This window comes from Ostrea edulis, chromosome 6, assembly GCF_947568905.1.
Source record: "Ostrea edulis chromosome 6, xbOstEdul1.1, whole genome shotgun sequence".
Taxonomy (NCBI): domain Eukaryota; kingdom Metazoa; phylum Mollusca; class Bivalvia; order Ostreida; family Ostreidae; genus Ostrea; species Ostrea edulis.
The window spans coordinates 57,036,822-57,049,313 of NC_079169.1; the positions used below are offsets into that span (position 1 = coordinate 57,036,822).

General features: G+C 34.5%; 1 protein-coding gene across 14 annotated transcripts in view; it reads right to left on the reverse strand.

Annotated features, from left to right (window-relative positions):
* Positions 1 to 5,988: 5,988 nt before the first annotated feature.
* The window catches only part of LOC125683104 (putative extracellular sulfatase Sulf-1 homolog), a 35,557-nt gene continuing 29,053 nt past the window's right edge, over positions 5,989 to 12,492 (reverse strand). For 7 of the 14 annotated variants that reach the window (XM_056140165.1, XM_056140170.1, XM_056140167.1 and 4 more), the window contains 4 exons: positions 11,785 to 11,910; positions 11,148 to 11,290; positions 10,030 to 10,141; positions 8,805 to 9,000 (listed from right to left, as the gene is read on the reverse strand). In XM_056140165.1, coding sequence (XP_055996140.1) covers positions 8,828 to 9,000; positions 10,030 to 10,141; positions 11,148 to 11,290; positions 11,785 to 11,910 — 554 coding nt within the window. In that variant the 3' untranslated portion in view covers positions 8,805 to 8,827. The other 7 variants (XM_056140173.1, XM_048923902.2, XM_056140176.1 and 4 more) reach the window with 3 other exon arrangements.

A 12,492-nucleotide genomic window follows, 5' to 3' on the forward strand; every position in this document is an offset into this window, starting at 1 on the left:
AATGCAACGAAGCATAATGTACCATTTCCTCTCTCTCGGAATATCTTGCTGTTGCATGGTTAAAATGAAATAAGTAACTCTGCAAGTTTATATGGTATGGTCTTGTATGTACCTTTCCATTTGTACTATTGGTTTGTATCTAATCCGTTTAATATTTTAATCATTTTAATTTTTAAAAGAAGGAACACATCGATAAGTTTATTTACTGATAACATATAATGCATATTTATGTTATCGGTTATGTATAGAGTACAATTGTATTTTAGTTTTGCATTGATTTAAAGAATGGGTATGTAACCTTCTTTGATTATCCATCGAAAACCAGTAACAACAGTTCCGTTAAAAGAAATTGACACATGAGTACACGGGCCACATAGCTCATCTGGATTGCCACTTGCAATCTGACCCTACCACGCACTTGTGAACAAACTCAAATCTGCACTGCTTGATATTTCTTGCGTATGATTGATTTGACATATCTTACCCCTGTGGTTCTTGAGAAGATCTTTGAACAATGAATTTTCCTATACAAAATCGCCCTAAACTTAAGGGAAATGACGCGGACAAAACAGATCTGCCCCACAAGAGGAGACTTGTATGTTATTTTTACCCATTGTACTTAAAAGTTGGTAGTTAGAGTAGGATGTTATGATGTGTATTTCTATATAAAATATTGAATCCCTCTATCTGTGGCTTCGGTCCACCAAGACTTCGGGAGTCGTGAAGTGAATACACGGAGTTCAGTGAACACGACCTGGGGAATTCCACCTTTTAGTTTGACGTATAAATACCCTTGGGGTTCTTGAGAGGAATCTGTGGCCCTGCCCTGAACATGGAGGCCATGGCGCGAGTAAACACGAGTGTACACTACAGGGGAAGGCATGCGTATTAATTTGATAGGTGTCCCCCTGCGTGGTGTTTAAAGAGAATTTAGAATTTAAATTTTCTTTGAAATATTTCTATTTTAATTCTAACTCCTTTTTGTGGACACCTTGATTAAGACCCCGTGGATCATGGTGTGAAGGATCTCGAATCTACAAACTTTCTTGACCTCGGGGTCATGATTTAAACCTGAATTTACACTACATGAGGACACTTCCATATCAATTTTGGCAAATTTTTCAAAGAATGCCCCTATGTATTCCAAGGTAGACATTGCCAAACGACAAGAAGTACCACAGTGTGCACCTAAAAGTTGAACAAGAGTTTTGAACTTTCATACAGTTACACTCAGCATTATGGTAGTTTAACTTTATTATTAGCTTATATTATCGAAACTTTTAAAATTGAATTATATGTAATTTATGGTATAGAAGCCTTCAATAATAAATCGTCGTTTTCTTTCTTTTTTATTTTAAATGCATGAATAAACTTTCACTTAGTAAGTTAACTTTCTAACTATTCTATTACTGTAGTCTACTTGGCATACTTTGATTGAAAAGTGATTTCTTACATCTATTTTTAAAAAACAGCATCCAAAACACAATGACAGAACGAGGAGAGGAGAGCTCATTAAAAGGAAGATATTGTGTGACCAATATTTACATATTTTTTCGTAACTACGAGATAATTTTCTTGTAATTGCGAGATAATTTTCTCGTAATTTCGAGGTATTTTTCTCGTAATTACGGGATCTCTTCCCACAATTACGAAATCTTTTCTCGTAATATTATATTTTTTTAATATGATATTACTAGGCTTTCGAATAGACGCAATATTAGTGGAAGATATCATTATTTAGAAATACCAATGTGCATGTATAAGCACAGTTTCTATTCTTTCTTGATCTTTATATATGATTTTAGATTTATTAAATTCTATACTATGTCTATAAGCTGTATTTGCTTTTGACTAATAAACAACATTCAACATGATTTTAAGATATCACTGATTCAATTATTGAGCGCAATAATTCAATATTGATGCTTCCATCAAATCAATTATTGCTCCCATCAATCGATTTGATACGCGCATCTATTGAATCATTGCGAGCAATAATTGATTTGATGCGCGCATCAATTGAATTATTATATATTTATTTTTATCATGTATTGTTTGTTTTCTTTCAAATGAATTATTGCGGGCGATTATTGATTTGATGCGCACATCAACTAAATTATTACACATATCCATTGAATCGTCGCCCGAGTACCTCACAATCTACGTCTCATTATTCTTATGCAACCAGCTTTGGATCATATCAGGGTTACTGTATGAAATCGCTGCTAACTCAATAACTGATAGACATGTCAGCTGCTGCATGGAATAAGTCTACTCACGTGCACCTGTTTGAACTAAAGACTCAAAGAATATGTTTCTTGTTTAACGTCTAATTCTAGATTATTTTTTTTTACTCAAATAGTGACATAATCAGCTCCGGGGAAATGCAGTTGTCCGAAATTAATGACATGTCCGCAGAAAATGCGATGTACCTCGTCAGCAATAAATCCAGTGAATCGCTTGTGATCAGGACAATCCTCAAATAATCATATAAGCTAGAATTCGGTATTAAAAGTGAGACCTTTTAAAGAACATCCTTTATTGTAAAGTGCTTACTTGTACATGTATCGCTCTGTCGGATTTATTAGCAATACATAATTTCCACGAACGTTCAATTCCTTGATCACCATGTATGACATTTCCCGCGAATAAAAACAAAAAACAACAGCAAACAAAACTATTTACAAGAGCTGCGTGATTTATATAACACCCCTCTCTAACCAGTTCCTTCTTTTAATGTGGAGAATTGGGTATTCATTTGTTACTATTTGCATCTGGTAATTTCCATTTCCACAGGGTTATATCAATTTCATACGTAGGCTTGGCTATAACATATAGAATCAAAGAACTTTTCTCAGATGTAGGTAGCGACAGCTCAAGTTCAAAAGAATCAAAGCTGTCAGAACCAGCATCATTTGGACACTTGTTTTTCTCACATAAAAACAGCATCATGAAATTTGAATGTAGAAAATCATGACTAACAAAGGGTGGTCAATAGGTGCATTTTTTTCTTTCAAAACAATATTTAAACAAGAGGCCCATGGGCCACATCGCTCACCTGAGTCACCTTGGCCCATATCTGAAGACTTTCCATATATATTTGCATGTAAAACCTTAGTCCCTATTATGGCCCAAACTACCCTTTGCAAACTTGAATCTACACTATGTCAGAAAGCTTTCATGTACATGTCAACTTCTTTGGCCCAATGGTTCTTGAGAAGAAGATTTTTAAAGCTTTTTCCTATATTTGTATGTAAAACTTTGACACCCCCCCCCCCCCCCCCCCCGGGGGGGGGCATGATTTGAACAAACTTGAATCTGCACTATGTCAGAAAGTTTTCTTGTAGATATCAGCTTTTCTGACTCAGTGGTTATTGAGAAAAACATTTTAACTATATATTTGTATGTAAAACTTTGATCCCCCTTGTGGCCCCATCCTACTCCCGGGGGCCATGATTTGAACAAACTTGAATCTGCACTATGTCAGAAAGTTTTCATGTAAAAATCAGCTTTTCTGACTCAGTGGTTCTTGAGAAGAAGATTTTTCCTATATATTTGTATGTAAAAATTTGATCCCCTATTGTGGCCCCATCCAACCCCCGGGGCCCATGATTTGAACAAACTTGAATCTGCATTATGTCAGGAAGCTTTCATGTAAATCTCAGCTTTTCTGGCTTAGTGGTTCTTGAGAAGAAGATTTTTAAAGTTTTTCCCTATATATTTGTGTGTAAAACTTTGATCCCCCCTTGGGGCCCCATCTTATCCCCGGGGCCCATGATTTGAACAAACTTGAATCTGCACTATGTCAGAAAGTTTTCATGTAAAAATCAGCTTTTCTGGCTCAGTGGTTCTTGAGAAGATTTTTCCTATATATTTGTATGTAAAACTTTGATCCCCTATTGTGACCCCATCCAACCCCAGGGGCCCATGATTTGAACAAACTTGAATCTGCATTATGTCAGGAAGCTTTCATGTAAATCTCAGCTTTTCTGGCTTAGTGGTTCTTAAGAAGAAGATTTTTAAAGTTTTTCCCTATATATTTGTATGTAAAACTTTGATCCCCCCTTGTGGCCCCATCCTACCACCGGGGGCCATGATTTGAACAAACTTGAATCTGCAATATGTCAGGAAGCTTTCAGGTAAATTTCAGCTCTTCTGGCCCAGTGGTTCTTGAGAAGAAGATTTTTAAATGATCCCACCCTATTTTTGCATTTTTGTGATTATCTCCCCTTTGAAAGGGACATGGCCCTTCATTTGAACAAACTTGAAAGCCCTTTACCCAAGGATGCTTTTGGCCATGTTTGGTTGAAATTGGCCCAGTGGTTCTGGAGAAGAAGTCGAAAATGTGAAAAGTTTAACAGACAGACGATGGACAAAAAGCGATCAGAAAAGCTCACTTGAGCTTTCAGCTCAGGTGAGCTAAAAAAGGAAAGGTTCAAAGTATCAAAAATTAAAATATATGTAGGACAAAGTCCTTATTCTCTGTCAACAGACAGAGGGAACCAATCATACTCCCGGCTTTTATCATCGTCAGATGCCCACGGCGCATCTCGTCTTCTAATCACGATGAGTAGAAGATGAGACCAGTGGTGGGTATCCGACGATGGGATTTTATATGTATGTAAAATACATGTTTGAAAGGATCTGTGTAGAGTGAAGAAAAAACTCCGATAGAAGCAATTAGAAAGTAGTCACATGTGAATGATTGACTGCAAGAAACAAAATCAATATCACCTTCCACTGTTAACGTAGCTAGCAACACTAGGATTCTTACAATAAGACACAATGTAACAATACAGAAGTGTTTTCTGCATTACTGACCTCTACATAATATGACCTAGTTAGGTAACAATACTGTTATATCTTGTTACACTGCCACCAAGTGTACATCCTACCTACATCATATCTTGTTACACTGCCACCAAATGTACTTCCTTCTTATATCATATCTTGTTACACTGCCACCAAGTGTACTTCCTTCTTACATCTTGTTACACTACCAAGTGTTCTTCCTTCTTACATCATATCCTGTTACACTGCCACCTAGTGTACTTCCTACCTACATCATATCTTGTTACAGTACCACTAAGTGTACTTCCTTCCTACACCATATCTTGTTACACTGCCACCTAGTGTACTTCCTACCTACATCATATCTTGTTACACTGCCACCTAGTGTACTTCCTTCCTACATCATATCTTGTTACACTACCACCAAATGTACTTCCTTCTTACATCATATCTTGTTACACTAACACCAAGTGTACTTCCTACCTACATCATATCTTGTTCACTACCACCAAGTGTACTTCCTTCTTACATCATATCTTGTTACACTACCACCAAGTGTACTTCCTTCTTACATCATATCTTGTTACACTGCCACCAAGTGTACTTCCTTCCTACATCATATCTTGTTACACTGCCATTAAGTGTACTTCCTTCTTTCATCATATCTTGTTACACTAACACCAAGTGTACTTCCTACCTACATCATATCTTGTTATACTACCACCAAGTGTACTTCCTACTTACATCATATTGTTACACTAACACCAAGTGTACTTCTTTCCTACATCTTGTTACACTGCCACCAAGTGTGCTTCCTTCTTACATCATATCTTGTTACACTATCACCAAGTGTACTTCCTTCTTACATAATATCTTGTTACACTACCACCAAATGTACTTCCTTCTTACATCATATCTTGTTACACTGCCACCTAGTGTACTTCCTACCTACATCATATCTTGTTACACTGCCACCAAGTGTACTTCCTTCTTACATCATACATGTATCTTGTTACACTACCACCTAGTATACTTCCTTCCTACATAATAGCTTGTTACACTGCCACCAAGTGTACTTCCTTCTTACATCATATCTTGTTACACTACCACCAAGTGTACTTCCTTCCTACATCTTGTTACACTGCCACTAAGTGTGCTTCCTTCTTACATCAGCACTATATTGAAAACATCAATACACACAGTTTTAGACATTAAAATGAATGCTGAATTTACAGATACATATAATATAGAGCAAATGTACACAGGAAAGAAACTGGAAGGTCAGAGAGCTCATGTCGCATATCCTCCAACTAAAAATGCAATTTTGCTGGTGAAAAATGACAGCTATTGTAGCATTGTTCTTTTCAGTAAAATTCCAATACTATTTTTAAGGCATAAGCCATTTGTTGCACTGTACACAGCACTTACAACTAATTCTGAAAGACAAAAAAACCTTCATTAAGAATTTCCCTCATACCTTGATATAAAAATGATGGAGTAATTCGACACATAAAATTAAAAAGTTGCTGTGATAGACTTAAACAGGGATTGTGTCCAAAAAATGTATGAAAGAATTCCAATTTTAAGGAATGCTATGAAAAAAGTTTCACGCAATCTTTTTTTTAAATAAATAAAATTCTTCAATTGATATTTCAATTTTATGTACAGGAATATCATTAACCAAGGAATATTTGCCAATATCAAAATTTTGAGGCACATTTCAAAATATAATCTATTTTCTTAAATATTATGAAATCACATGAGAATTGGTTGCATCTAGTAAACCTATTAGATGCACATATTCACTGATCACACATTATCTAAGTCAAAATATTCTTATCAATACTTTCATATCATAAAAAACACATAATTCACTATGCAAAACATGTTACATTTAATTCAATATGCTAAGTTGCCATAACTACCCCATTTTGAGTAAAAGCACAGTTGTCTGTACACAGCTCAAAACTTGTTTAGATTTGTCACCCTGAAATAAAACATAATATATAAATCCATGATTGACAATTTTTATATATTTTTACAAATAAATACTGTACTAAATACTGTACTGCAATGAAAACAAGAAATAAAAAAAATCAATACAGGTCACATAATCAAAATATGATACTGAAAAAAGACTGTTCTTATTGTCATGCAATGCATAACCTAGCTTGGAGATTCGTAAGACTGTAGTTATACATGTGTACATAATAAATAAACCCTGATTTACCCTCTACTTGGATCAATTAGCTCAAAATAAATTATGATCCAGTACATGTGTGCTGAAACAGGCTCAGTAAAGTGCACAAATATTTACCCCTTGAAGCTGTCGACAAAACTTTTGCAATTTATACATATGTACATGTATCTTCATTAATAATTGATGTTTTCATTGTCATATTCTTCTTCTTCGAGAGAAAAAATACAACTGCAACTTCAATATGCATCTGTCCATCGATGTTTTGATATTATCTGTCTTAATGCTATTGTAATTTCCTTTTACTACTTTTAAAACATGCTGTATCATTTTTATTGTGTGCAGCACTTTAGACTGGTTATTTATAGTCATATAAGGCACTATTTAAATAAATATTGTAACATTATTATTATTATATTATTATCTCCAAACAAAATTAGAATTATAAAAGTGTCCACAGAAATGAATGGAGTTGAGCTAATACTTTAATACATGGTATGTACTGAATACTCCATACCAAATACAGACTGTATAGTATAAATAGACTGAACAGTGACTAAAGTCTTCTCTACTGTGATTAATCACCTGAATCTAATACATACAAAAAATCATAAGAAAATTCATAGTCAATTCTGGAAATGACATGAAACACGAAGTTTTGCAGCTACATGCATGTCCATTTTAGAACACCTACACATAACAAGAAGCATGAAAAGGACCGGAAACATGGATAAAATCATTATCATACATGGACCTGTACAACGCACATTACAGATTGTTCAATAAAGTATCAGAATTACATCAAAATCTACTCTAATACAGTTTACAAACTAGTACTAATGTAACGTATAACCAGCCTGCACTGTCTGGATTAGCAACCTTAACAATTGTATTGCTGTCCAGATGTCATTGTCTTCAACATTGTAAGTATAAAATCTAAACACTATCCTAGTAAAAAAAAACCCACTATTACATTTAGTGCATTCCAAATAAAAATAAAAAAAGCAGGAGCAGTTTATGTATGTCCTTAATGTTCACAAAAGTATCACATAACTTGGACTATGAAATGACGATACGATAAAGATGTCCTCTGTAAGACGAATGATAATCACAGAAATGAATGAACACAGTCTGTCTAAACGTCCGATCATCCCTGCCTCCCCCCTCCCAAGTCTTCTACAGAGGTAGACCAGCACCCCCGTCTATCACAGGCAAGCATCATCCATCCTCAGCCAATTCATCATTTGATCTACTTTCATCTTTGTACCCTGCATCAGAGAAAGAGCTCAACGTAAATCATTTGCATTGATCTGTTGTTAAACCTTTTAAAAATTCAAAATAGAGAAACTTCAAATTGTATACTTATTCGAAAATTAATTTTGCAAGCAAATGTACAAGGCACAGAGAAAGTCAGGACTTCATAAGTACCAGTGGTAAGAAGTTGCATCCAATCAACTGTATGGAATTATACAATATATGTTCATACCAAATCATACGAAGAGGCTATTATTTGCTTTCAAATGTCATGCAAAACAACTTGCATAATCAGCCACATTTCAATATGTACAATGATAGTGATGGAAGAAAAGGGCTTACTCCTCAGCATTGTGTAAAAAAGCTTAATTACCACCAGTTAATCAGACTGATTCTGTTACATAAAGGCATGCCCTTGTAATGGAAGAATTCTAAAGACAGAAAATGATAAAAATGGGAAACATTCTTCTCTAAACAAAATCTCATTTGTTTCAATTTTCATCAAGCATTCCAAAAGGGTGAAAATGGATATTTTCCTAGAGGCTGCTGAAGCCCTACTTACTGGTAACTTTTAGCAGTCTCTTTTTAGTTACTTTGATCTTGTGTGAATCTGTGTATCAGACAGAACTCCAAACACATTAACACAAATGACCATATTATTTCTTGTGGTCGGTATACAAAAGATCTCACGGCTGCATTTGAAATTAAACTTTCAAATTTCTGTTGGTCATAGCGGACTGCACTCATTCTGACCTGCACTTTAAAAATCAACAAAATAAAACAAAGGCTGGTAGACATAATTGTCTGCAGAGTTTTTCATTTTCCCCCATCACTTCAAGTTTCCATAAAAAAAAAAACCCCACAAAAGACCATTCAACTTCACACACAGAGTTCTACTCTTCTGTAAAAGTCCAGCATCCTAGCAAGCTGGTGCTAACAAACTATATCACTATTCAAAAAGATGTAAGAACAAATTCCAAATCTGGTACATGTACAAGTCTATAAAGAACAAGGTATTATTGTGTACATAAAATGTTTGATTCTTATAATTTCAATTCGTTCCCTGTATTATAAATTTCAAAAATTTAAATATTTATGTTCAGGCGCGTACATATATACATAGCGTTTTTGGATTTATTGATGTGTAAATTCTCATTTGTTTTAAAATATCTTTGTTCCATCAAAACAATTGTAATAAAAAGTATTGGAATTACTGCTTATTTGATAGCATTATTACGTCATAAATAAGACTTTTTTCCGCCTTTTTTCAAAAACAGCTTGATAACTGTTAAATTTCATCCAGATTCTTGCTTAAGAAAAGGTGTGCACATCTATCGAGAAAAGTGAAATTAATATATATTGTGTATCAATAGAAGATGAAAAATGAATTTTCATGACGCATGGGCTGTATGTTTCCTGAAAGGAAAACCCCTGAGTTTATGAATTTTTTCATTAATATTGGCATTTTTGCAATTTTATGCAAACTTCATGCTCCTGTTGTATAACAGAAAGCAATTTTGGATCAAATTAAACGTAGTTTAGGTTTGCTTATATATTCCTTATTTGAATGCTAGATTTTGGGACTCGTACTGAAATCCTTCATTTTCTGGGCCATTCAGATAACTGAAGAAAATGTACCTGCTTCTTTCCCCAAAACTTTACTTAAATATGTGTTTTGTTGCAATGTAAGGCATTTTGTTGCAATGTAATGTAATGCATTTTGTTGCAATGTAATGTGTTTTGTTGCAATGTAATGCATTTTGTTGCAATGTAATGCATGTACTTACAAAGTCCAGCTTTGTTGCACTCTTTTGAACCTTCACATGCCCTCATTGCATTCAACTGTTCATGTAGTTGTTGTAAAATGCCATAATTTACATCATGTATAGCATTCCTCATCTGAAATTTAAAATGACTTCATTTACAATCAATACACAAAGCCTCTTCAATATAAAACATCAGGAAAAATCAGTCTACAGAGTACAAGAATGTAAATCAGTGTACAGAGTACAAGAATGTAAATCAGTGTAAAGAGTACAAGAATGTAAATCAGTGTAAAGAGTACAAGAATGTAAATCAGTCTACAGATTGCAAGAATGTAAATCAGTCTACAGAGTACAAGAATGTAAATCAGTGTACAGAGTACAAGAATGTACATCAGTCTATAGAGAACAAGAATGTAAATCAGTCTACAGAGTACAAGAATGTAAATCAGTGTACAGAGTACCAGAATGTAAATCAGTCTACAGATTACAAGAATTTAAATCAGTCTACAGAGTACAAGAATGTAAATCAGTCTACAGAGTACAAGAATGTAAATCAGTGTATAGAGTACAAAAATGTAAATCAGTGTAAAGAGTACAAGAATGTAAATCAGTCTACAGATTGCAAGAATGTAAATCAGTCTACAGAGTACAAGAATGTAAATCAGTCTACAGAGTACAAGAATGTAAATCAGTGTACAGAGTACAAGAATGTAAATCAGTGTATAGAGTACAAAAATGTAAATCAGTGTATAAAGTACAAGAATGTAAATCAGTGTATAGAGTACAAAAATGTAAATCAGTCTATAGAGTACAAGAATGTAAATCAGTGTATAGAGTACAAAAATGTAAATCAGTGTATAAAGTACAAGAATGTAAATCAGTGTATAGAGTACAAAAATGTAAATCAGTCTATAGAGTACAAGAATGTAAATCAGTGTACAAGAATGTAAATCAGTGTACAGAGTACAAGAATGTAAATCAGTGTATAAAGTACAAGAAAGTAAATCAGTCTATAGAGTACAAGAATGTAAATCAGTCTACAGAGTACAAGAATGTAAATCAGTGTACAGAGTACAAGAATGTAAATCAGTCTACAGAGTACAAGAATTTACATGTTGCTTCTTTTCTGCGCACTTTACCTGATAAGGATCTTTTTTTAGATCATAGTAGCTGATGAAGTTGTTGATGAATTCGCAGTACAGTAGATCGTGTGTTTCATTGATTGTTCGTATACACCAGTACGTGTTGTTGTTAGAGTTAGTACAGAAACAGAATGGACCATCTGTAAAGGAAGTACTGTACATGAGAAAATCACATATTCATATTTAAACATTACTAAATGAGATGAAACTTGTCTTAAATCTCTGTCCATATGAGTAATTTTGAAATCACATTTTCATATCACAGTAAAAACTTGTTTTATGTCACCAGCCAAAATTAAATGACAGACAGTTGCTAAATATAGGTATAATAACTATAGAATGTCTCAAAAGGGATGGAATTTTTCTTATTGTATATCACAGAAAGTTGTTCAATGGGATTTTGCTTAAAAACAGGCTTGTCTGAAAGCCATAAAACAGTTACAGCACATACACACTTATACCAGTGTTGATGATACCCTGTAGTTTGTGAAAAAAAAATAAAATCAAAGAATGTGATGAATTTTTCTTTTTTAAAATAAGGTCATTGAATATTTTTGAAGACTATGCATGTAGTGAATGCATGTTAACATGCACCAGCACTGAAATAGACTGACACAGACAGGGATATTCTTACTGGTCCAATAGGGGGGCGTTTTCCAGTGGGTGTTATCCATCAGGGTACAGTCCATGGTGGCTCTCTTACAGGCAGGGTGTTTACGACGACTCACTTTCTCATCCGGTGGCAAGTTCCAGTAGGTCGCTAATCATTAGAAAAACTTGTTAATTATAAAATGAGACAAATAAGAAATATTATAGTTGAAAATTTATTAGTTTACCTTTTCCAATTCCACTAATCTATTACAATACTTGAAAGTTGCTCTTAAATCCGAAATTGAACAAGAGGTACTGTGAGCAATGCTCACTAAGAATACCCCCTGCTTACCCTAATCTCCCAAAGGGTGTTGTTAATAGGTATAAATTACCTCTTTCCTGTGTGTAAAACAGAAAAGGCATGACAAAACCTTGGGTAGTCTCTTCTCTAGGAGTGCACTTGACCTTTGACCTTTTCACCCCAAAATCGATAGGGAACATCGTCATCCATGGGTAGTCCATATGTATGATATGGTGACTGAAGGTGGAAATGATAATGCTTTAGAGGCTGGAAACCATATTGCTACTACAATGTCCAGTGCGCTTGACCTTTGACCTTTTCACCCCAAAATCGATAGGGAACATCTTCGTCCCATCGGTAGTCCATATGTATGATATGGTGACTGTAGATGGAAAGGATAATGCTTTAGAATCTGGAAACCATATTGCTACTTCGATGTCCAGTGCACTT